This window comes from Lichenostomus cassidix, chromosome 8, assembly GCF_008360975.1.
Source record: "Lichenostomus cassidix isolate B80296 chromosome 8, HeHo_3.0, whole genome shotgun sequence".
Classification (NCBI taxonomy): Eukaryota; Metazoa; Chordata; class Aves; order Passeriformes; family Meliphagidae; genus Lichenostomus; species Lichenostomus cassidix.
This window is the reverse complement of record NC_139489.1, coordinates 29,924,797-29,951,634: the sequence shown is the minus strand read 5'-3', so window position 1 is coordinate 29,951,634 and position 26,838 is coordinate 29,924,797. Positions and strand designations below refer to the sequence as shown.

At 41.5% G+C, this 26,838-nt stretch overlaps 1 protein-coding gene across 3 annotated transcripts in view; it reads left to right on the top strand.

Moving 5' to 3' along the window:
• RGL1 (ral guanine nucleotide dissociation stimulator like 1) overlaps nt 1-26,838 on the top strand; it is a 56,329-nt gene that overhangs the window by 8,379 nt on the left and 21,112 nt on the right. For all 3 annotated transcript variants that reach the window (XM_085068705.1, XM_085068704.1, XM_085068706.1), the window contains exons 3-5: nt 11,134-11,342; nt 16,672-16,749; nt 25,072-25,256. In XM_085068705.1, the coding sequence (XP_084924831.1) occupies nt 11,134-11,342; nt 16,672-16,749; nt 25,072-25,256 (472 nt within the window). The remainder of the gene's footprint in view (nt 1-11,133; nt 11,343-16,671; nt 16,750-25,071; nt 25,257-26,838) is intronic.

The window sequence follows — 26,838 nt, the reverse complement described above, 5'->3', positions numbered from 1 at the left end:
GTTTTAAAACCAGAGTGAGGCATTGCATGTTTTTGATATGGAAATCCATTTACTGTTTATGGAAATCCTCTTACCTTTGACCAAACTGAACTCATGCTAATGCCTGAATACTGTAGTTCACTTCAGCAACTTTGCATGGTTGCATTCACTAACCTTTTGCTCTGACGGGTTGCAGCCTGATGGAGTTCTGACCTGTTCCTCTGTGCCACCTCCATGGATGTCCCACACGTGGCTGTAACTGGTGCTGCTGCTGGGCCATGATGGCACTAATTGCCACCAATAAGTGACAATTTAGGGACTGGAAGGAAAGTAAAAACATATCCAAGTGAAGTGATAATGGTCTTGCATTCTTACAGGACCTTTCGTCGAAATAACTTTCAAAACATGTCAGCAGATTTTCTCAGACTGATTGTGTTGGATGTTCTAATGTAATGCAGCATGAAAGCAAAATTTGGGTAGGGATTAAAATTCAACCTCAGTGCTGTGGCCTGGGTTTGGGAGATTCCCCTTTCACTGGGGAGGTGGGAAAGGGAGGGTGGGAAAGTGTTTCAGGGACAATGTGACTTTTGAGGCTGCTGAAGGGTTTGAAGCATTAAAAAAGTCAAGGGGAGATGGATTACCTGTCAGAGCTGCATGGTAATATTTATTTAGTGGTTTCATAGTGTTATCACATGTATATCTTCTTCACATGTGACACAGGCAGCAAGAAGCAGCTGCTAAACTAGGCACAGCAGCACATGGAAACAATTTAGGACCGGAAGTGAATTAATTAAAACCACCTGGGGAGAAGATCTGGACTTGTGTGAGTCTAGCGTTCTGTGGAAGCATTTTCCCCCCATGCAACAGCAGTTGTTAAAGGAAGCTCAAATATTAAGTTGTAGCAGGGAAGAGGGGAGTGAAGTAAAGCTTAGAAAATACTGTTAGGGAGATGACAGTAACTCCTCACTCATTCCCCATGCTCGTTTCCTCATCTCAAAGGTGATCCACAGATCTAGAAAGGGGATCCACAGGTAGAAAGGGATTTGGAGACACAGAAAAGGTGAGGACTGTTAAATTTGTGTCCTGGTGCAACTGGGGTTGATGTGCAAGTTTAACAATAAATCCTCCCAGGACTGTGGCTCAATTCTGACGATGAATAGGAGGATATAGGAAGAGCATTTAAAACAGGGAGTGGAGAAGGGACACTTTATCTCCAGGGTGGTTTTGAAAGCAGTGGGGGGAAGAAATTAGTTATTTTACGTTGCATGTAATTAACTTGAAGGGACTTGCTGCTGGAAGAAGTACTCGAGTCCAGCCGAGTCCAGGAAGATTCAGAAAGGACTGGACATTTATATAAATAATGAGAACAAATACATGAGATTCAAAACACAAGACAGTAATTTTTGTGATTTAGGTATACAAGAAATATGTCCTGCAGCTGAGAAGAGTCTTTTCCTTTAGACTGGTTATTCTGAATGTTATGGGTGTTATTTCTTCACCTTCCTCTACAGCATCTGGCCATTTTCAAAGACGGAAAAACCTCTAGTTTAGTTTAAAATGATAATTATTGTGTGTGTGGCTGTTTATAAAGTTCTGTTTTCAATTTGTTTGCAGCAAATATTTAATGAGGCAGAATAAGATTGAACATAGGCGCTTACCAAAAGAATCATGAGGACTTTAATGCCCAGAAGGTGTCAGGACCATATTGTCACATGGTACAGGAGTTTGGTGTGAGCTGGTTTTCCAGCAGCCCTGCAACCTCCTCCTGGTCAAGGAGAACTCCGGGTGCTCAGATCTTGCTCTTTTTCTGTGTGTAAACCAAAAAGGTTGCATGTGTGCCGTTTTAGACTCTGCAAATGTAGGAATTGTATGGGTTGCCCTTTGCTTTACCCCTTTCAGCTTCACAATAGCTGCTTTAAAAATGAGTCAGCTTGAGCATAGCAGGGTACTCTACATGTGGGCTCCTCCGACCTTTATGCAGTGGAGGAACAATCTCCTTTGAATTGCTTTGGTGCCCTTTCTTTATACTTTGGAGAATTGTTTGCTTTATGTTGTCCCTTCCAAGTGTTGTACTGAAAGATGTACCGTTCTGCCCACTTGAACCCTTCAGGTCTTTTCTCTGATCTATGTGCCACTGTGGGACCTCTGAGGGTAGGACTTTCAGCAGACCTTTTTCCTGGTCTCTCACATTTATCTCTGTTTAGTTGTTGGGCCATCTGTTGACCATCAGAGGTGTAGCTCTCCTTCAGCAGCTTTGGCTATCAAAACGAGATTTTGGCAGCCCCCAGCTCGCGTGTGAAGCTTTGTGCCACTTTCCATGGCAGCATTCACTAACCTTTTGCTCTGATGGAGTTCTGACCTGTTCCTCTGTGTCACCTCTGTGGATGTCCAGCACATGGCTGTGACTGGTGCTGCTGCTGGGCCATGATGGCACTAATGAGGTGTAGGTATTTCAAATCCTTTTGTGGCGTAATCCTGTTATTATAGTCTATTATTTAGTCTGTTTTTCTCTTATATTTGTCCTACCTTTTTTGGTCTGAAAGCAGTTCAAAGGATTATTTTCTTTTCCCCTCCCACCCCCTCAGCTGCTTTGTACAGTTGCCTTTCTCCCTGTGGAGACTCAACCTTTCTTCCAGTCAGTAGCTGTTTTCTTCCTTTCTGGGCAGTCCATGGGCTCTTTGTGCAAGTAAAACAACATGTTTTTATTACAATGGGGCATTTTCTATTGAAAGATCTCAGAATGATTGAACAATAAGGAATGACTGAATGCTTTGAGATGTGTTCATAGGCCTTGTGCTTCAAACTGGAGACTTGTGGTAGATCTCATTAGACTGCCAGATCCTAGTGTCTCCCTGTGAGTATCTGTAAGCCCTACAGCAGAAACAGACCATCACGTTGGAGCTATCTAGGGGCTTATTCCCTTCTAAATATAGTTTATGCCCCACACAAGCTTGCATCTATTGAATAAATTGAGTTTCTGTTTTGACTCAAATCAAGTGTAGAATGCCCTTCAGTTGTTTAAAGTATTCCTGTCAGATGAGGTTCATAACATTCCAGAGATGTGTTGATGTTGGGATGCAAACAGGTCAGTATACCTATGTGGATCAGCTGTTGTCTTCAGTGCAAAAGAAATTAATTAACTAAATGCTCCCGAGGTGCATTTGGAGCCTGGTTTAAATATTCCATGCAAATACAGCAAGAAAATTGTTATAAAGATATGCCTCTGCTTTTGTTTGCTTGGTTTGTAGTAATCTCTGGCTGTACCTATGGTGCATTTTGTATTTCTTAGAGCAGAAAACCTTTAGGGCAGGTCTGGTGTCTTTAGTTTGGAGATGGCAGCCCTTGTGCTGCTGTTGGAAATGTCCCATTAGTAACAGCAACGTGTTTCACTTGGAAGGCAGATCCAAGGCCTTTGCATTCCTCCTGTGGAGTGCTTCAGTTTGATTCTGGCTGTGCTCCGGGCTCCTGGCTCCCTGGAGCAGAGAAAATGTTAATGAACTCTTGCACACTTACTTAAAGCACGAGGCTTGCATTCTTCCTGCAAAACAGGCACTTTGTTCAAGAAAACATCAGGTGGTCGGAAAGTCAGAACAGGACAGGGAAGAGCAGAGGTATTCTATTAACTCCTGATGGGTAATTAAACAACAACTCCCTCAAAAAAGAAGAAAAATCAAAACAACAGACAGCAAATGTAGACAACTTCTGATTTATCTGGTATTTTTTCTCTTCCCCCCCCCTTACTTGTAAGCTATACGTATTTTGCATTCTGACTCAATACTTCCACATAATTATGTGTTTTGATTTGTGTCCATTGCCTAAGGATTTCAGTCCAAGTGCAACACAGTATTCTTAAAACAAAGCACAAATATCTGGGCAGGTTTGGGGCCAGCTCATGCTGTTTGTGCCAGGGCAGAAGAGGAGGGTTCATGGCTGGTGCTGTAGTTAGGGGGAATGCAGTAGTTTGTGTAGGTCTGCAGTGTGTTTAGCTGTCACAGGCTTCTGTTTGTCCAGTGAAATGCAGAATTTCTCGTAGAGAAAATACCTGTAAAACTGGGACAAGGACGTTGCCGTCACTTCAGACATGTGCAGCCAAACACAGTCACTCGCTGGCTGTAGGGGGGTGGTGTGCAGGAGAAGAACCCGAGGAGATTCTGTACTCCATCCCTTGTGATGTCTAGATTATGTAGTGAAAAGGCAGTTTGGCCTGGACTAATGATTGAGTTAATATTTTTGGACTCTTTCAGCACATAAATAAATATTCAGTCTGGTAACACTTAGTATTAGGAAATATTTGCTTACTGTTACTTCTTTTACTACTGAGACCCCACCCTGAAGCGGCCTCTTAGTTCAAAACAAAGAGTGGCAAAAAGCACAGCCATAGAAATGAAGTTTATAATGCAGTTTAGGTATGTTTTCATGCTGTGGTCATAAAAGTGGTTACTGACTGCTAACCTATTTCTTTTATAAAAGCTTAGAAAAACTTGGCTTTAGAGATTGCTCAGAGAAATTATTACAAGACATGTAACAGCATTTCTTGGGTATTTATTGCTCCACAAAAATACTGTGTTCCTGGTTCAGTTAACTTTAAAATATGAATCAGCCTTGCTAAGTATTTTCTCCCCTCTCAAAAAGCATTTCATCTCTCCGCACCTACAGGTTTAATTTCCAGCTATTCATACTATTAATAATCTATCACTCTTGCCTTGTTGTTTACACTGGATGCAGTGGCAGTTCAAACTGATTTCCTGACTTGGTATAAATTTAATTTCTGTGTACTGTTTGAGCAAGCTTTACAGTGTGAAAGGAGAGCCAACAATACAATTAGGATGAATAAAAGCATTTTGGGTTATGTAATATGCATTCATGCTACTATTATGCAACAGAATTATTACTTGTGGCATCCTTAAATCCATTTTGAGTTTAGCACTGTTGCCTGCTGTCCCATACAGGACCTTCTTTGTTTCTACTGACTGAACAGAAAGTGATGATGAGCTCCACAATTAATTTAAATTACATTTCTGGAAGGAGGAAAAAAATAGTGTGATTTTTCACAGGACAAGTATTCTATTGGTAGTCAAAAGTTGTGATGCCATATGAAATCTGTCTGGCTGTGTTAGTGGTAATATCAATTATCCCTTCTTTTTGTTACGCTTGGTGTTTATTAAAAAATGTCAGTGTATTTTAGCATTTTCCATGAAAGAAACATGGCAACGGGCTTTACTGACCAGTGTTTCACAAACAACATTTAAATTATAGCTTTCCTCTGGCATTTCTTAGGGTAGGCATGGAGTTGTCATTTATAACATTAAGGGAACTTAGAAATATTGTATATAACTGCAGAATTTGCCGTGCTATGAGCTTGAACCTCTCAGTATTCCTCAGATGGCAGGTGCACTGCACCTACCCCTGTAATCTGTAATCAGAATCACTAAAAGCTGTTTCAGACCCAAGTGAAGTGTTACAGATGTCTGCCACCTTTTATACTTGTTTTCCCTGCTCAGCACCCCTTCTTTTCTGCGTTTTGGTTCCAGTAGTGGTCCCTGGGTGCTTTGGCACCTCCAGATTTCCAGGGCAGACTGGACTGAGAGTGTGGGGAAGGAGGAAGAAGAGTTAAGAGCTATGAGCAGAAGCAATAATTCCTGTTTCTGGGGCACAGGGGAGCTGCCCCAGCTGCGTTTCACTCCTTAGGGACCCTCTTTAATCCGTACCTGGAAAAGCTGTTAGTAGTTTTTATAATTAGTCACTGCCTGCTTTATGCAAGTCCAAAGAGACTTTGTAGAGCTCTTTCCTCATGGAAGCACTGTGTAATACTTCCTTCGGCTCCAGAAGTCAAAATAGTTTACAAACTCAGCTGATTGTACTGCCAAAATGGGCACTAAAACCTATATTCTTGCCTTCAACCTTGTGCTCTTCTCACTTAGCTGTTTATTATCTTGAGTAGGTATTTGCTGCTTGGTTTGGAGACTGAACATTTTGGTGATTCTGTGCACTGAAAAGAGGAGCATACTGAGTTTTACAAATAATTCTCCTGTAATACAGAAGGGCTTTGGAAAGATACTTAGTACAGGACACATTTATTTACTGGATTATGACAGCGTTTCTCGTAAATGCCATTTGATGACAGATTCTCTTCCAACATTGTAAGATGCACGTGACTGAGAGTCTTACCTGACTTACTGTTTTCTTTTTCTTACTTTTCAGTTTTAAATTAGGAACTTGCTAAGCTTCAGTGTGCAGTCAAAACCACCACAAGGAGTATTTCATAATACAGGTTATGAAAATAATGCATCCGTGGCATGGCTAAGAGGGAACAGGGTTGTGGTGAACTGCAGAGCTGTGAAACACAGCAAACAAAAATGAAAAGGAAAAGAAGCAATCTGATGTTTCAGGTTGAGTTAACTCAATGACGACACCAAGTCAGACAAGAGAAGAGGATGAGAGGCCTTCTACTGGTTTTGTTAAAAGTTCTTCTAACAAGAGAGGTGAGAGGCAGGCTAAGAAGGAACTTTTTTTTAGGTAGAAAGCGATGAGAAGTTAAGCGCATAAATCTTACCGGGTAGAGATGGAGATTTGGAGCTGTTCAGATGATTTTTGTTTTTCTTTAAAAAGTTTGTATACTGCATTGTGAAACTCTTGGATTATTTGATTTTCACTGAATAATATAGCTACGTTCCTTCGCTACACAGATGCTTCTGAGTGGGTAAATTCAGAGCAGGAATTTCTATGTTCCCATGGTTGGATAAGCTCCACCATTTGTGACAGCTGCACAATTTAACAATTTTAACCTAGACCTCTTCGACGATTCAATTTAGTAATGCCCTTGATAAAACTCCTTTAGAAGCATGCAGGGAGAGGTGATGTGTAAATCAGGCTTCCTTGCTTTTGCTTTGATTCGTTTAGAGCTTGTCCCACATAATTCAGTGATAACCAAATGAGTCCAAATTTGCATTGCTTCAGAAGGTGTGAGAATGCACTGCGCAGCACCATGGAATGCCTCTTGTTTCTTATTTTCCCCAGAGCGGCTTTAAGTAGCTGCAAGGTGCCCGAGTGAAAGGGTTCGAATTGAGCAGCAGCATTTGTGTAAGAGGCTTTTCTCCTTTCCCTTTTTTCCCTTTAAATCTGCCCCACAGCTTTTGTGAGTGTTCGCCAGCGCTTCAGACAGATAGCAGCCAGGCGGCCAGCTCTGAGGAGAAAACGAGAATGTCATTTGTGTCTTGATCATGGAATTAATTGGTCCTGGAAGCTCTGGGTCGAAGCCAAGAATGGGTATTTATGTGGCAAGAAAGGAAAGGAAAAGGGCGGAGCTTTGGAAATCCAGGAATACGTATTCCCTGGTTGTCCGAGCTTAGGAAAGAGCTCATGAAGTTAATTTGGATTCTCAGTTTGGTGCAGTCAACATGCAGAATTCTGGTTTTGTATGGTTTTGGGTTTTGTTTCTTTATTTTGTTGTTGTTGGGGGGTTGGGGTTTTTCTTTTGTTTGGTTTTTTTTGTTGGTTTTGTTTTGTTTTGTTTTTTTAGCAGTATTCAAAATGAAGAAATGTGAGTTAATGAAGTGGAGCTTCAAGATCAATCATTCCATGATTTTCCTTTTTTCTTCCTTTCCCCCCCAAGGATGAGTGTAGGTATTAAATATACGTGCTAGAGTGCCTGTGTGTAAGGAAGAAATGTGAAAAAAGCAAGATTAAAACCATAAAGAGCATCTTATTCCTACTTTCAGAAGGTTAAGGCAGACTTATATTGAAACAAATTGTGACAATCTTGATTAGAGTGCTATTAGAGTGCTTTATTTCGGGTTAAGTTACAAGTTACTGCGCTTCAGGCACTTTTATTCCAGCATAGGGTGCCTGTCCAGTAAGTTAATAAAAACAAAGTGGAAAACTCTCCATCTGCAAAAGCTGTAAGTTTCCAGGAAAGTGAAAAGCATTTAAAAATCTGTCAAAATTGGTAAAAATTAATTTTAAGTGTTAGTTAGATGCTCCTGAAAATAACTGCAGGATTTCTGAAAAAAACCAAATCTTTGGTGGAGTGGTAATGGTTCAAATGACTGAGCCTGAAGAATATTTGATATCCCCTTTTGTATTGTTTATCCCAGTTGTTTTAGTAATTTTTTCCAGTCTACCTAATGAAAAACAATTAGATTGATTTCGTTCCATGATTCTCACTTCCAGAATATCAACATATAATATTTGCATTGGAAAAAACCTGGAGAGCAGTGGGGGGTTTTGGAGAAAAGAAGTTGTTTCCAGTGATATTTCTGAGATAATGGCTACAGTTCTGTATAGCTTTTGTTTGGGTAACAGCCTGGTTTTGTACTGATCAGAATTTTAACTTTCCTTTTTATCTAGAGTCGCTAATCCCTCTTGCTAGGTTGTAGCTTTAATTTAGGAGATGGAGGAGTTTGTAGTTAATTTCTATTCCTATTGAAGCTTAACAGGTAGTGTTTGGAGGAAGCTTTTCAGCCTGGGTGTGTTTTGGACTGCATGGAGCTCTCCTGTTTCAGCAAGAGCTGTGTATGTAGGTAACATTTTGTGCTAGAGCTGTGAGATGATCACCTTAAAAGAGAGTGGGCCCCTCTGAAGATACGGCATTGCGAAGGGTTAGTAAAGATGTTGGAATTACACTACATCAGTACACGCACAACCTCAGAAAACAAGGATTTGCAAGGATTTATACCTCCGTTAAATCTTTCTACATTTGATTTTGAAAGATACTGTTTTCTTGTAGGAAGCTACTTGCTCATCACTTACACTTGCATATTATCAAGGCTATAATCTGTTGCCTGAAAAATCGAAGTGAGATTTTAAAAGACATAAATCAGACTATAGAATGCCATATCTGTTTATTTTAGAGGACCAAGAAAATGTTACCGAAGTCCTGAGATACTGAGGTTTCTGTTAGACCACTGGACACGGTGCTGAAGGAGACAAACAGGAGCTGAAGAGCTTTTTTTGTTCTTTTGATGCACAAAACAGTGCAAAACTGGTGTCATTTATTGGTACCACTAACAGTGGTCACCGTGCACCCCTGTCAAAAATTGCAAAGAGCTTTAGGAGCATCTTTTCATGGCCATGAGTAGAGTGTTCCTCTGAGCAGAGAGCACGAGAGCAAACATGAAAACTCCTCTGCCTTTGAGTAGCCTGGTTGTGTCAGTGAAAAGATGGCCTCTTGATTAAATCCAGACTGAGTAGTTTCCTGTTAGCATGAAGCTCAGCCCACAAGGTCTTATTCTCAAAGCCTGTTCTTGGGCTCGTCTGCCAAGTCGCTTTTCCTTTTAAACTTACAGGCAGAATTGCTAAAATAATACAAATACAAGAAATTCCAGAACTCTCACAATGATTTCTAACAGTTTGATGTTTTGCCGACAAACTTAGTTGTAGATTTTTCAGAGTTTCGGGTTGATTTTGTTGGGGTGGGATTTTTTGGGGGGTTTTGTTTCTTTTTAACATTGTCCCAACATGATGTCTTGGGGAAGCTGTAGTGTTGTAATTAATGGAAAATTTTGTGCATGTATCAGCCTTGGAAGCAGATTCTGCCCTTGTTTTGAATACACTCACATCAGAGAATGAGAGGGTTTTACGTGCATTGAGTAAATATGCTCATAAACCATTACGTTGTGACTGGGACAATCTGCTGGATTGAAAATAAAGAGTTAAATACAGTGGTGTAGAGTTTCTTCCCTGTCTGAAAGTGGTTGTATTGTGTACCTAGTTATTTTCAAAAGAGTATTTTAATTGTAAGATAAAAAGTCAGCAAGAATTTTTTTTTTCAACCAAGTTTTGCTTAAGGAAAATTTGAATATAAGAGAGTTACATTGTAGTGACAACATACCCTGTTAGTGTTTCTGTAATGACAGTCTCATACATAATTCCAGATACACTTTTAGTTCATATATATTTCCGGATGCATCTTTAAGTCAGATATATTACAAGTTATACACCTTTAAAAATCCATAAGAGCCACGGAACAAAACGTATCAAAATTTTTCCCTGTCTAGTCTGATTTCTTGTTTTTTAATACAGACAGTAGGTTGTATTGTAGTGTCCCAGCAAAGATTTGTTGGGCCTCGTTAAGCTAGGAAATGAGATAGCAGAGCTTTGGAATAATATTAGAGACAAAACTTTAGATGTTAGACATCTATATTGTTTAAAACAGAAAGGGATTTCTAATAGAAACAATTCTAAAGCAGTGGAGGGTAGTGATGTAACTAGGAAGGGGGTGGGGTATCTGTTCTTAATAATCTTATCAATAGATTATTTTTTTCTTTGTCTTTTGTTAGTATCCTAAGCCAGGATTGGTAGTGACTGTCATTAACATGCTGTCTTCATGCCCTCAGTATCAAGGTGTTTGTGTAAATATTGGAATTTTTTAATTTATAATCCCATTTTAAAAGCTTTTTATACCACATACTTTACAGAATAGGATTTAAACCTGTCACAAAAATACTTCCCTGAACTGTCCTCTAAATAGTGGTGGAATTTAAGGAAATGTTTCTTCAGAGTCAAAGCAGGCTGTAAGTATTTAAAACAAATGTTGTTTAAAAAACATACCCACACACAATCCCAAACCCCAGATTTATGGACAAATATTGTGCCAAGTGGAAACTGTAAGAGAGAATTGGAATCTTAGAATGGCTTGTTTACGAGATGGTTTTGACTCTCTTCTTGCAAAACTATCTTGAAATGTTTTTGCATCCAAATGTGTTCTGGCCTTGGGTCCTGTGTGGCACCCCAGAGCTGGTATTTTCAGCAAGGGAATCAAAAGTGCCAGTGCTTAAGTTATGGTTGGTTTTCATGTTTATTCAGAAGTTAAACACTGAATTGTCACTTTTGTTCCCTTCAGTAATACTACTCTTTGTGGAATAATGGATTGTCTTTTAGATAATAATAAATGGTGGAATCATGAGTTAACTTCATAGTGGTCAGACTGTAAAATATTTTCTGGAGCATATCTGAGAAATATTTTAATGATAAAGTTACTTTAAAAGTCCGTTATTTGATATAGCATTTGGTGCTTGGAGAGCACCAGAAATCAACAAAATGATTTAGCAACTGATGATGACCAATTCCTGTGAAAAGATGGGATTTAATCCATTTGAATCCATGTCAGGGATCTGTCTCCTGCCTGATCTTTGTGCTGTTTGTTTCCCTTTGTAGGGGGAAGGAGACCAGTTGCCCCCAGAGCACACCGTCAGACAGTATGAAACATCCAAGATCAGAGCTATAAAAGCTGGAACTTTGGAGAAACTTGTGGAGAACCTTCTCACAGCTTTTGGAGATGCGGATTTTTCTTACATCAGCATCTTCCTTGCAACATACAGGGCCTTTGCTTCTCCCAGGGCAGTGCTGGAACTTCTCCTGGACAGGTAAGAGCCACTGCTGTCCGGTGGAAATGGAGCCATCATTTACATGACTGGGAAAAGTTGTCAGAAACTTCTTCCCTTGCTTTTAGTGGGCATGGATTTAATAACCTGATGTCAGGAATACTGCAAAATCCAGAATTTCGGCATAAACATCCAGTCTGTAAATGCATTTCTGCTCACATCCCAACTCTCATCAAAGCTTAGCTAAGGCAAGTGTGGCATGCTTGGCTGCTAAAGAATCCAGCTGGACCAGTGCAGCAAAATTAATACCCATCTCCCCCCAAAAACCCAGCAGAATGCATGGGTTTCGAAGTCCTATGTAGAATAGACTCCAAAGTTTTGGTGGATACTGATACTTTCACACCTAGCTCCCCTGTTTGGGGGCTGCTGGTTTGAAATGGGGATTGTACAAACACAAGAAAGAATTTGCTCTCTTGTTCTATTACTTCACATGAATATGCAACCATAAAATTTTGCAGACAGCCCAAGAACTGCTAAATGTTATAAGAATAGCTTTTATGGTCAGACTGTTAAATCATGGCTGCTATGTCTGCATAAATGCTTAGAACACACAGCATTAGTTTCTCTTTCTCACCCGAAATTCTGGCTGAGACACGGCTGGGTCAAGGGTGGTCTTATTTTGGGAGTGTCATAGTTATTGCACTTTCAAAATCAGTGATTCACAGAAACAGTTTCTCTGGCATGAAGTAATTAGAACAGAGAAGTGGCATAAGAACTCCTAGGGTTTAACTGTGGCTCTCGCACTAGGTAGATAAGGAACAAGGCATAGATAAATTATCTGTGCTTTTCTTTTGTATCTGAAAAAGCTAATACTGGCTGCTTTGTAGGAATGCTGTGTGGCTCAGTTAGTAATGATATTAACAATAATAACCTGACAATCAGGTGAGAAGTCAGCTGAGAAAAGAGCAGCCATCGTGGAGAGCAGACCTGGGTACAGTTACATTGACTGCTCTGAGCTTTACCTCTCAGTCCATCCCAATTATGGTTCAGAATGTGAGGAATGATAAAAATTGACGGTGGATACATACAAGAATATAAAAACATTGAGGATCTAAGGAAGTTGGCCTTGCCTTCCTCCTCTGACACAGATTTAAAGAGGTGAAAATGTCAGGAGAAGGCAGGAAAGCCCAGAAGTGTCTCCATAGAACAAAGCTCTTTTTTCTGAGCCCAGTTTTGATCTTGCTGCCTTGTGTACCTCTCTGAGCAAGTTAGAGCATCCCCTTCAGAGGAAAGAGCTGCCTGCCCTTGTCAACATCATCCCCAGCTTTTTATAATACACAACAGGATGCAGAGGAAGTCCTAGGAGGTCACCACTTCCTTCCCCTCTCACAAATCTTAGGAGTGTAGTGGTTAAGAATCCATGTATGTTTTTCTTGGCTTTTTGAATATCATGGGTAATCTAGAATTTTATGGCATGGGAGAAAATATATATTAAATTCAAGCTATAAAAGTACATTTACATGTAGCTGTGGAATATGGACTTGTGAAGAAAAGCAGATGGTATAAAGAAAAAATAGGAAAAAAGATGGATTGTAATTGATTGTAACCAGCTTGATTTTCATCTCTACATTAGTTCAGAATAAGTAGCCAAGACTCTGCATTTTTGCAACTTTGTTTTTAGTGATACTTGTTAATTATCAGAGTACACAGACTAAAGTGGGTGTCAGTGCATAATTTGTGTTTTGTTTTGCTTGCCAGTGAAATAATAATGAAAAAGGCAATCTCTTTAATAATAATTAAAGAAAAAGGGAGCACAATTTTGGCACTTGTTGTCAGTTTTAGTTTCATGTGAAGAGCCTGACCCCTGTTCTTGGGAGTAGAGCAGGGTTGTGGAGTAAGGGAACAATTAGGAGTAGCAGTGCTGATTTCTTGTTGTGTTGTCCAAGGGAGAGCTGTGATGTGACCAGTTCAGAAAAGGCCCTCCCTGCTTTTTACAGGTGAGCAGCTCCTCAGGAGAGAGGAGGAGGGAACAGCATCCACATCTCCCAGTTGCAGGATATTTTATTTTGTAGGGATGTAATCACTGAAAAACTTCTTCCACAATGTGTGTGTGGAAGCTGGATCGCCCTCACCCAGTGCATTCAGTATATGCTGGTTTTGCTGTGGATACAGTGCTGCAGAATAGCCTGATAAATGTGTTAGACATACACAAACACAGCTTAACACAAAAAGTCCTGGAACTCTTGGGAAAATGTCCTGGGAAAGGTGGATATCCAGTACCCTAAGTGTGTGAGGGTGCCTGTGGGTTGTTTGATGCTGTCTGCAGAGTATCTTGTCCAAGCAGTACAGTACTGCCTGAATTTTGGGCAGGAAGCATTTATGCCGTCCAAAAGCAGGTGAGGTGCTCTTCCCTGAGTGAGGGAGGCAAATAAAAAAGTAGATGCTGTACTTAAGAGAAACTTTTGTTTTAGAAACAGTTTTAGAAATCTGGTTGCTGTACTTTTTTTATTTTCTTCCCTTCAGGACTTCACATTGCCCTTTTGCTTTTGATTAAATTTGAGACAGGAGCCCTAATAATTTTTTTAGCCAGATTCAGCCTATAAAGGTTGTCTTTTAAGATGGATTAGAAGTCACTAGACAAAACCTTGAGCAAAGGTTGGTATGTTGAGAAGTGAGTCGGACGACTTGTGGTTTCCAAAGCTGTTTAGGAGTAATTGAACATTCACATCCCTTTAGTATTCATGGAAGTTTGGCATCTAAGTGCAGCAGACAGGTTTGGAAACCTGCCAAGCTTTTAACACTGTGTGTTCTGATATTTTCTAGTTGTTTGGTACAAGTGGGCAGGGAGAGTTAAAAGGAAAAGATTCTGTTGGTATTTTGATGTGGAAGCCCTCGATGGAAGTTCCTGGAGGGAAGAAAGGGAGAGAGGGAGGCTCCTCCAGCCCCTGGGTGTGGGGATGCAGTGTGGTGCCTTTGGTATTCCCAGGGGTTTTCCCAAAGCGTGATGGAAGCCATAGTTGGTTAGGTGTCCAGGTGGGGCTAGAAGCAGGCTGAATTCCTCTCTTCCACATTGTGTTTTGCCCTGACAGTGGTGTTTCTCCGCAGCAGGGCTGTGCTGTGCTTGGCGCCAGCACAGATAAAGGTAGCAACCAGGCCCTGTCTGGAGGAGCTTACAGAGGAGGGAGTTGATACTGTTTGGTGGGGGAGTTGGAACTGGGCAATGATAGCAAAGAACAAGTTAGTTTTATGTTTTCCATTACTTCCTTTTGCTGGAGAATGGTTTGCTAGAGGGAAAATGGAGAGGACAGGGGAGGCAGAGGGGCAGCGTCAAAGGGATGGGTACTGCAGTAGCAGAGCCACGCATTTTGGGACAGCAGCTTTTTGTGGTGTTTGGCTCACTGCTATTCCTGTAGCATCTGTTATTTCTTCTCTTTTTCCTTTATATCAGGTGGCTTGTCTACTCAGCTAAAGAAGTGATTTCATTTCCATGATTCCATGTGTGTAGGTTTCAAACCGTCTTATTTTTGCTGAGAATTTGGGCTTCCAAATTGCTTGTTTTGATGCTTACAAGCTTATTTAGGGCTTACTTTGGGGCTGTTGCAGAGGCCACCTTTCCTTATTATTTCTGAGTTACTCAGAGTATTTTCCTTTCTCTTCTTAACAGAGATGCAGGGGTGCATCTCTATTTTTCAGTATTTAGACATTCAGTATTGCCCACTGCATTCTGGTCTCACTTGCTTAGTCAGTCCCTTTGAGTGGAGTCTGTAACTTCCCAAACGCCAAGCAAGGCTGAAATGTTCTGTGGGCTACAGGATCCTTTTGGTTCTCCTGTCTCTTTTTGTATGCAAAGCATTCCTACAAGGCTGGGCAGTGAAAGGCTCTTTGTGCGGGAGCTGGTAAGAGCAGAGCACTGGAGAGCTGCAGAAAGGCTGTTCTTTACATCAGTTGTGTCATTGACTCCTCCTAACCCATATTTAATGACCTGTTGTTCATGGAGAGATGAGAGATAGGCAGAGGTTTACATCTGGCAACATAAGGAAGCATTACATCCTTCTCCAGTTTTGCACAGAGAGCTTCCTGCTCTTTATTGCTGTCTTACGGATTTCTCCTGTAAAATTCAGTTTGTGTCTCTACTGGAATTTAAACACAAGTGCCTCAGGTTCTGCAAAGACATATTAAATATCTTGTGCAATAGCAAGACAATGACATTGGGACTTGTCTCAATAAGTTTTGCTCAAAGAATTAATAGCAAGTTTTGAAAACTGAGTATAAAAATTTAATTTTTACTAAAAAAATTTCCCTCAGCAGAGGGAATGTACCTTTCGTCTAGTGTTTTAGGAATCTTACAGAGTAGATGGCAGAGGAGGGTGAAATCCTCTCCCTTTAACAACAGCTTTGGTATTCTTACATATGAAGCTTTAGACCAATACTTCAGAGGAGCATAAAACTACCACCACTTCCATCCATTGAAACATTCTTGGATGAGTTTGTGACAGTTCTGACACAAACCTTCGGAACAGACAGCTCACTATGTTCTCTCTGTCTGATGTTACCAGATTGTTGTAGCACAAGCACTCAAGGATGTACTTGTTTTAACTCTTCAGATTAATTGTAGGTGTATAAACCGTAGGGATAAAATCAGCATGTCTTATTCTGGACTGTGTGTAATTGTCTACCTTCATTAAACCTGCCTGTAGGGAGCCATGGAATTCTTCATGGATAATTTTGGAGCTGTGTATCTGAAACAATGGGCACTCCCACTGAAAATTAAGTGCATGATCCTGCCTGCAAGGCACAGGGCTGTGCCTTGTGGGTAAGGGATTCCCCTTTGGCACTGTTGGAGTTGTGTCCATGGATTCCTCTTTCCCAGTGGTGTTTTCACAGCATCATGGGCTTTTCCCATTCCTGACAAATGTGTTTGGAGTTTGGGCACAAAGTGAGCATCTGCCACTCTTGGAGCTGGAAGGAGTGTCAGGTGCTAGAGAAACAGAAGCTGTATTTGAGAAGATGGTTGTGTTACAGTCTGGTTGCACATTGGAATATTGCCCTGGGAAAGGACGGAGTGAAAATAGGCAGAAGGGTCTCAGAGCTGTGAGCAAAGACATTGTTTTGGTTAATTCCTCCTGTATGCAGGCTGCTTCATATAAAATAACAAATTAGGTTGGACAATATTGGCTGTTTCTTCAGGATTTTTTCCCTCCTAAATGAAATAATTTTCCAGCTCCTTAATTTTGCCCCCCTGTTAAGATTCCTTGTAGCTTGAGCTGGAAGCCCTTTGTAGTTGTTTGTGGTAATTGTATATGAATTACACTGTTTGGGATTTTGCTTTTATTCACTAGAGTTTCTTCTAAACACCCATCTCCTTTTTCAGGTTTGGAAACCTGGAGACCTCAAGCCATGGAGAAGTGGCAAACCTGAATTCCTTGGAATCGGAGATGGTGCTTAGGGCGTAAGTACAGGTTTGCACTGTGGAGCAGGCCCTAGGCAGGATTTGGTCTTGAAGAAGGATGTGGGCAGCAGAGCTGCTGTTTCCATTGAAAATACACAGCACTGTTTGCATGCTTAAACAAGCTCATGGAAAGGCCAAATACCAATTGTTTTGTAACATATCCAATAATACAATGCAGGGGTCTTTTGCAGGGAAATTGTTTTGGAATTAAACATGAGATGAACACATCTAGGCCAATATTTTGTTCATTAAACAAACAAGGAGTATTGGTTTCCTCTGCTTTATCTATGGCAGTAAGTGGTTGTTGCTTATGAGTGATTTTATTGTCATTGCAGCAGTGCCGTGCAAAGGAAAGCTGAGGGTGATCCAGGCAACATGTGTGTGCATGTATCTTTTCCATTAGTGCCCTGTGATTTACAGTGCTGCTTTTAGAGTGAAATTTAAATTCTGACATCATCCTCATTTGCAAAATAAATAGCAAAGCTGCTTTGAACCGCAGTTTAAATGAGAAAAAGGTGGTTTGGCTATCCTCCTAGGGTTTTATCTTTAGACACTGGGTGTAAAATGTGCCTTAGGTCATCAGTATTTGTACTTCGACATCTGTGGTTTGCATGCACTGTGGCATGTGTGGTTATATTTGATGACAGAGTGAAGATGCTTGATTCTTGTCAGCATTTCTGTTTTTCTGTTCCTCTTGCCCCATGGGACTTGACAGAGGAGCTCAACGCTCTGAGTCTTTCCTGGCTGGTAAAATACTTTGCTCCCATTTTGCCATGAGAACTCCTCAAAGAACAGCTGGTAGTTAAACCTTGGTCACAGGCACCAAGGAGGCAGCATTGGGTTGTGGGTAGAGGCAATAATAGACAGCCAGTGGTTCCCACACTTCCATCCAAACTGAGCTCTGGGGCTCTTCTAACTTTGGGCAAACCATTTGACCTCCCCCTATCTCAGTCATAAAACATGAGCTAGAGCTGTGCCCTTCCTGCAAAACAGCTGAACGGTGGAGGAGTTATTTCACCAGTATAAACCATGGGGGGATTAATCTCCCAGCTGCCTTTTCATGGATGCAGAGGAGTTGGATGATGAGATGGAGAGAAAAGGGATGACAGTAATCTTGATGTTACTTGTATCACTTGGGCTTTGGGCAAAATGCATCAATTTTTAGTTATGCCTGGAGGTGAGTGTGCAAGCAAATAACATTTAGTAGGAGAGTGTTTGTTTTGTTTTGGTTTGGTTTTTTTTAAATGGAATTGTTTTCCTACTGACATAGGCACAGTTTACCAGCCCTGTCACAGTCACTTCCTGCTGCATCAATGCTTTCTTCCCTCTTGGTACAGAACACCATTTGCACAACCAGGGACTGACAGATGAATGGAGCCTGTAGTCGTGTTCCTGTGGTAGCTCAAATTCAGATGAGTTTTCTGACAGATTTTTCATTAATGTAGTCAGCACAGCTGATTTTGATCCTTTGGCCTTCGTAAGATACCTTTTATGTCTGAATTTGGTATCTTTACTCAAATCCACGTCTATAGAAAGGTCAACAATGAAGTTGTCAACAAAGTTTTCTGTCAGGTATACGTGTTTTAACAGATCCCATGTAAATATGAATTCACTTTCCTCCCTTAAAAATTTCCATTGCTCTCAGTTGCTCTGGCTACTTGTCTCTTAAATATGGTTAATGGTATCTTGAAGATGGTTGGCTTTGTAGTCCTGTTGTGAAACATGTACTTCTAGTATTTCAGGTTTTTTCTTGTCTGGGATAATTCCAATATAATTGCATTTGCCCTCTTTTCTCATAGAACAGAAACATGATATAATTGTGCTCTTGGTTTTATATGACGTGGAGAAATAGAAGGAAGAAGCAGTAGAGCCTTGTTATTTCTTGACATTAACTGTGTATTTCTCAGAGGAAAAATATCTTGTGGGGAAGCCTGTGGTCTGTGGCCAGAGACCTTCTGCATTTATCAGACTCCTGTTGTGACAGCTCAGGGGCTTTAAAAAGCCAGTTGGTCCATTAGAAATGGGGATGCAATTTAAAGCATTTCCACTGGTTTGACACAAAAAAATGGTGCAGAAGTTGAAAACAAGTGCAGGAGGAGAGTTTATGACTCCTTAAATACCTCATGGAGCCTGAAAGAAGGAGGGGTTGCAAAAACTGAGGGTGTGTATGGAAGAAACATTGTCCTGTGGGTTTTATTTATTTTTTAAAATTTATTATTATGTGAATATTCCACCCAGTGTTCATGTAGTTCAGAACCTGCCGGTCCTGCACTAGGGCTTGAGCGCATTTGTGGCACAGCCTCGATAGGGAGACTTGTGGGAGCTTTAAAGCTGCCCTTGGGTTCCCAGAGGCTGCAGTGATTCCGGACTGCTGCAGTGATATGTGGCTGTTCCTGGCCCAAGATCCCTTCAGCTGTGTTCAGAAATGTGCCTTCCTAGGACTCTATCTGCCAAGGGGATTTTCTTGTTTTCACTTAAACATAATTCCTATCATATTTGGGGCCTCTGGAGTTGTCAAAAAATTGTATTTTTCAATAGAGATCTGACCTAATTATATTTAATATGTAGTCTAAACAAAGGTACTGTATTTTTCAAAATGCCTTGGATCTTAGAGTTGTGAGTAAACTAATCAAAATGATCGGAAGTTTTGTAAGCTTAAAACAACCTGCATTTTTCTTTCCCTATCAGGACCCACCTTAGCTTTTCATGTTCAGTAGCTTGCTTTCCACACTTCTCACTACTTTCAGTCAATTAGCAAGTTCATGATTGCACATAACAGAAGAATAAAGCCCAGAAAAGGTCATATATTCCAGCTTAATGTCTGAGTTAGATGGACTTCAGCCTGTGTTTCCAGAAATGTGACGCCATGTCTCTCTTAATTGTCTGATAAGGCAGTTGGAAGGAGTAGCTTACTTGACCCTCTACCTCTTGTAAGTATCTTTTTTGCTCTTGCTGTTAACCATATCAACAAGATTGCCTTGTGCTCTGTCTCATTTTGCATGTTTTTGTATTGACAAGTGACAGAGTTCCCTCCTCATTGTAGGTTGTTGTCTTTGGGGTCTTCTGTGTTCTCTTCATGGGTTTTAGCTTGGGACTTCTGTTAACACTCAAAAAGATGTGTAACACATCAAGGTATGTGACACTTCAGAATAAAACCACTTATATGTGCATTAAACACAAACAAATTATCAGCATGATGAATAGCATTAAGATTTAAAGAGAGGTCCATAAAATTTCTGTTTTAATTCAGTTATGTTCTTGGCTTTTAAAATGAGGTTGTGTAGTTCAAATTTGCTTTTTGGTACGTCACCTGACAAAAAGCAAATGAAGAGAGAAAGTAGAGCAAAAAGTAGTTATTTCTCTTGCTTATGGCTGATATGAAGACTCTCTGTACCTTATCAGGAAGAGTCATGGAAAACCTGAATGGGATAGTCACCTCCTTTGGGGAAGCCCAGTTTAATGTTAACTGAAGCTGGTTCGTTGGAGACCTCGCTCCAAAGTACAGGAGTACAAACCTGGGATTACCTGTAGGAAAGGTTTTTCAAGAGGCAGACAATGTTGCCACGTTGGTCTGTGGACTTGGACTGTGATTTTTTGTTTGTTTGCTTTCCGGAGTCTAACATTAGTACTGTTGTGGCTTTTGAATCCTTTGAGTAACAGCAAAAAGTCCTTTCAAGCCTCCTTTTGGACTAGAAGGCTGTGGTTTCCTGCTACTGGCTTGGTTTGCTGGTTTGGAGTCTGTTGGTGGTGCTTTCCCTCAGATGAATGACAGGTCACAGAAAGGAATCAAAATACTTGGGGCTTTTTTGCTTGTCCTTGAATGTCAGCTAGTAGTTGCATCTGCTTTATTATCAAAGTGTGGAATTTATTTGTTATTAAAACTTGTAAAGTGGTACAATTGAAAACCGCAGACAAAGCAACTTGAAGCTAAACTGAAACCTTATTTCATTCCACAACATTTGGGGGAATTGTTCAAAAAGAGAAACTTAGGGAATTATTCAGTGACCACATGGCATGTCTTGCATGTTCATTTCTCCTCTTCTGCATTAAAATAGCAAATATCAAAACCTTCAGCGTAGTACCACTGCATTTGGAGTTTTTAATAGTGACGAACAAGCATTCTCCTGTGGCGTTTTGTGCATTCAGACCTTCCTGACCAAAAACTTGTCTTTTGGTTCCTTCTGAACCAAACAGTCCCACCGGAAAACAATGTGCACAGTTACAGCACTGCAGAAATAAAACTGGGCCTGAAACGTTGTACTCCAGGACAACAGATACCAAAGGAATGTGAGACAAATGGAAGAAAATTGGCTGGAAGCTTCTGATGCCTGGGAAATCCATGGTGAGGAGCAGTTAAGATGCATTTGGGAAAGCAACAATCATCGTTCATTCCAGTAAAGCCAATTAAGCTAAAACAACGCTAGAAACCAGTGTGGTTACATGAGAAGCAGAGTCAAACACAGGGCAGTGTAAGCAGTGGAAGAGTGGGAGAGTTATGAAAACAACCAGAACCAAGCAGAAAAGAATAATTAGAAAGAAAAATAATGATTGCCATCTCAAAACAAAGACCAGCTAGCAGAGCTGTCTCTTAGTGGCTTTTCGTGTGTCCTGGCAAAAGCCTCCCATACGTTATTCAACAAGTTTTTCCCAAATCACAAGGGGCAGATCATTTGCTGGAAGTCATCAGGACGGTATTTATAAACAGACAGGATGTGAGAAGCCACCCTTGCAGCAACCTATTCTTGTGATTTGCCTACATTTTACCCCTGATTTAACAAGCAAAACTGAGAAAATGCAGGTGGCTTAATTTAGTCTGTGTGAGCAAGCCTGAGAGTTCCTGCCTGGACAGTCGAGGAAAGGGAATAGCCATCTGTAAAGAATATTCTCTCAATGGACTTAACTATGCATTTGGCAAATTATAGATAGTTTTGTGCACTTTCTTATAGAATTCCGTAAGAAATCAATAATTTAACCTCTTTTTTGCAACTGAGGTTATGCTTACTCTCCTTAAGTGTTGAGATTCCCTTCTCATTCTTTAGAAATAATTGTGGTGGGAAGAAAATGTTGCTTTTGCCTTTTTGGTCAGAAATGCTGTCTTTAATTCCTATCAGGTCCCGTCGGGATTGTTAGAGTTGTCTTCCCAGTGGAGACAAGGCCATGCAAAATCTCGGGTACACTTCTTCCACCTACATGGATAGGTTTTGGAGACTGGAACCTGTGGAGATGGGCTCCGATCAAAGCTGGAGTGGAAATCAGAAGGCTTTCTGATAGGTGTGAAACTTGAAAGCATTGCTGAGCAGAGCCTGGCATCTGTGGCCAGCAGGATAGGAGTTAAGCATTGAGGGATTTTTATTATAGGCAGGAAAGGAAAAATGTATAGCTCATAATCAACCCATGAAAAATGTTGTCTGTGGTGTTTCTTTCCTGTCTGAGCTCTTGGAAAGCCCCTAGTTCTATCTGGGTGTTGAGTTCAGAGAGTTTCTTCGCAAGGGCAGCAAATGTAAAGCTACTGCAAGAGATGGGCTAGTGTCCAGCCTGTTCTGGAAAGCTGCATTCCCTGACGCTCCAGTTAACAGCTGGGCAGCAGGAGGTCACTAGGGCACAGTGTACCTCTTCTCTCTTTCCTATTTCCCCTCTTGACTGAAATTATTTTGCTGGCAAAAATCAGTGTCTGTAACAGCTGTGAACTCTTCACCCTGCCCTGGGAGACTGTGTCTGTCTTAAACTCTGTTTATTCTTCAGCTTAAGAAAGTGGCCACCAACCAAGCCTCTGGAAACTGTGCTTAGTGTAGAGTGTGTGAAAAATATTAGTTCAAGAACTTGCCTTGTGAAAAGCCTCCTCCTTCCGCATCATGTCTGACCTGGTAAATGGTCATAAGAAGCCTAGCTTTTGGTGGTGAGCCAGGGGGGACAACAGTTTGTGATGTGGGATGTTGCGGAGCAGAAAGGCCTTACAAAGTGGCCCTTGTAAAATCCTTGCTCACTTCTATTATTTTGGCTAACTAGAAAAGCATTCTGGGAATGACTCAGTTAAACTAGAGGTGAAAGCCAAGTTACGTAATTGTAAAACAATTATTAGAACCAATAAGTGCTCACACCTTCGGGTTCGTGGTTGGTTACATCTAATGCCTGTTCGTGTTGTGGTCTGTGGTGGTTGGTTAATCACATTTGTTGTGCCTCACAAGTATAAACTCATAACAAACTAGCAGTTTAAGAACCCTGGATTTTTGCAATAACAGTCTTCGCCATACCATCGTGGAGATTGTGTGTTTAATGCCACAGTGGGTGGGGAAAAGGAGCACAGAGCAGGAGGAAATGCACAACTTGGGCATGGAGCGAGGCACAGTGTTCCCTGCCTGTGGTGGAAATGAGAGGAAAACGCTGTGGGCATGGGACAGTGGTGTTTGGGACTGTTGGCACTGCTGTGACAGCATTCGGGGGGTGTGTGGGGCTAAAAAGGACAATTGAAACTGGGAGGGTGGTGGGAGACCCTGGGAGCATCTCCCTGTTGTCGCCTTTCCTGGCCTCAGGATGTGGAGCGGGTCTGGCACTGTTGGCTGTGCCACAGCTTGCAATGAAACCAAAAACCCAGAATGTGTTTGCATGTTAATTTTTGATTGTAAATACTTTTTATAGCTCTGAAATTGTAATTCCAGGGTTTCTCCTGTCCGCAAGCCTAACCAAACAATATCAACAACAGATTTCCAAATACTTTAATTGATAATTCAAAGTTGCCACATTATCAGAACAAGGACAAAAACCAACAGACTTTAATGGATGAGACTTGTAAAATGAAATCTGTCTGGTATTAAAAGTTAATTGAGTTTTGAGGAAAAACCAACACAGTTCAGATGAGACACAGAGAGTGGGAGAAACTGTCTTTACTATTTCTTAACTGTTGGTTTATTTTGAATGCTGGTAAGCAGCTGAGTTGACCAGAGACTGCTGTGGTTTCCCGGCTCGCAGCAGGAATGTTGCCAGTATTTGTACACAACTCCAATAGAGAGCTTCCTGGGCTGGAAGAGATTTGAGATACAGGGGTGGTTTTGGAGATGTGGGAAGTTCAGGGTTTTTTCTCAGGAAGTTTAGGTATTTATTGTGCCTTTTATTTGAAATAAGGAGCTTAAAGCTTTAAGAAAAGTGGTTATTTTTTCAGTAATTTTCTAGTTTTTCTACAGTGAGTTGAAAATTGCCAACAACATGACAAATTATTTCTGGAAAACCGTATCTTAAATTGTCTTATTTTCTTACAAAATCAGTTGAAATGATTAAAAATCCCTGCAAATGTAGGATCTAAGGGTATTCCCACAAGCCTACATTGTGCAGTATCTAAGTACCAATCTAGTAGATGGGTGTGGATGAAAACCTACATAAACCAGGAAAAGCAGACAAACAGATCACTTCCCTCCACTTCAAGCAGGGTGGAAACCACGCTGAGTCATCAGCTCTGCTTTCCCCTCATCCCCCCCAGTCTGCAGAAGGATTGTCCCTGGGTTGGTGTCCTTTTAGCTGCATGTATCTAAGAAAGTCTGGGATAACCTCCCTGAGCAAGATCCAGGGGTCCTACAACTCCTTGAGCATCCTTTTCCTGCTCCACCAGCATGAGCGGGAACACCTTTTTTGCTTGGTGTAATTTGACAGCCCCTCCTCGTGTTTGGGCTAAAGATGAAATCAAGACTCTGCTGATACATTTTGAATCACTAAGATCAGCAGGATCACTGTATCTCCTGGGTTCAGCTCTCCTGGCACTCCCAGGCTGACCCTGGCACAGGCAGCCTCGTGCTGCAGCAAGGGTTTTATCCTCCCAGACGAGGCAGTCCCACTCACTGTGTGTGCCCACATGGGTTAGCTTCAGGACTGACTCCTTTTTCCTCTGTGAAAGCCATGGTTTCTTGAGAGGCAGGCTTTGTACCAAGACTGCAGATAAGGGGGAGTGTGGCATGGAGGGATATGCAACTCCAGTTTGGTCCCCAGACTCCGCAGTTGATGAAAGTCCTTAGAGGAAGCATTTGATTTAGCATTTCCACTGGGAAGGAGCCATGAATACCTTGTTTCCTCCCTGCTATTTTCCCACAACATCCCAGGGAGTGGTTATGGAGCAAACACTGAGCTTTTCCCAGTGGCTCAAGGGGAAATGAAGAAAATATATTGTGCTATTGATGGTGTGTGATGTCTGGTGGTTGTTAAACATGGCTGTGGTACAGCTCAGCACAGGTACCTCAGGTGGGCTATGAATGTCTCCCATGTTTGTGGTTCTGTTGGATACAGGCACACTTAGTTCCAGCTGGATGCACACACCATGTTCTCTGTGTTTGCTTTCAGTGAAGTAGCATCAGTGTTACGGGCCTGGCTCGATCAGTGCTCTGAGGATTTCAGGGAGCCCCCTGACTACATGTGTTTGCTGAAGTTGCTGGATTATGTGAAGAACAGCATGCCCAATTCTGACATGGAGAGTAGGGTGCAGAACCTCTTGAAGCAGTTCCAAAAGCAAGAAGTGGAAGCTGTGGGTGAGTTACCGTTCCCTTCTCCCTTTCTGTTCTCCCGGACTGTAAGGTGCCCCAGGGATTTAGGGGCAGTAGGTTCCTCCACCTCTCATGCTTATCAATAATATTGTGAGGCTCACCAGTGACTTTTTCATGGTTTTTTGTATTTTAAAAGGAAGTCCAACCTCTGTGAGGGATGAAATACTGTTACAGTGGTGAGGTGCCTTTGTCTGTTCATCCTGGGGTGGCTTGGGAAATCTTACACTTCTCTAATATTTAGCCAAACTTTGAGATTGCTGCAGCACCAAGTTATTAATTGTCAACCAGCACACTTCCCATGTCACTGAGTTAAAACACACAGCTGCTCTCTAGCTGGGCTTCTCACTTAACCACCCCGCCCCCCCCCCGCCAAGAAAACCCCAACAAACAAGAAACAGAACACAAAATACAGCTTGAGTCACAAGCTTTGTCCTGCAGCTTTTCTTTCTTGTCAAAGGAAGTGTCTCTGGGTGTTTTTTCCTATTGGAGTGGCCAGTTGCTGGTATCCAAGGATAGAGGAAAATCTTACGTTATGGGGGTCACAGTCCGCTGGAACAATAGTGAACTGTAGTCAGACAAACCTGACACATCCCCATATCCTGCTCAGAAAGCTTCCTGTGGCACAGCTGGGAAGTGGGGGGAGCTCACATAGGATTGGAATGAGAGCTGGAATCAACTTCCAGCTTTGGTAGTTGAAGTCTCACCCAGAAGTCTCTGGGTGAGAGGGAATAATTCATGCCATAAAGCATAAAGGAAATGCCAGAAAAAAACCCATTCATGACATAAGTCATATCTGCCAGATGCTCCAGAAATACCATGTCAATGCATAATACTGTGAAATGCCAAATTAACTCAGTCATGAATAGAAAAAGGAGTAATGCCCAGAGCCCAGGCCTGTAGTGAGCACAGGTGAAGGAACAGAATGGCTAAGACGTGCCTAATGCTGACCTTTCTTGGGTTGGGTTCCCCCAGGTCAAACAAGGAAAGCTCCCAAGAGCTCTCTTTGGGTTCGTCTGTTCTTCAGAATGAACAGAAGTTCCCAGCAGCCCTGCTTTTGTATTTGTTTCCTCAAGTGACAGCTGAAAAGGTTCTTTCTTTTTTATTTGTAGATGGGCCAGTTGGAATTATAACATCTTCCAAATTGTGGCAGAACAGAGGCTGGATGTTAGAGTAAAATAAGAGGATGACAATGAAATTAAGCTGTGGAGTCTGCAGAGAAGAGTTCTAGGATTGCCTTACTTTATCAGAGCTCTCTCTGTACATTTCCTTTCAAAATTCCTGATACATTGTCTGCAGTCGTTGTTGATAATTACTGTCCCAAAGCATTCCTACTGCGTTCTGAATTTCAAAATACGGGCTCTAAACCTACAGCTTGGTTTGGGTAATCAAACCTCTGTTCCGTGCTACCAGCAGCCATGCCAGTAGATTAGATTGCAGTACTAGATAGGAAGATAAAACCTGCTCCTGGCCTCAATTCTTGAAGGTTGAGCAAGTCAAAGCAAGGAGAGGAGTTGCAGGCTCAGGAGGGGCATGTGCTTGCTCTCAGTGCAGTCAAGAGGCTTTGAGA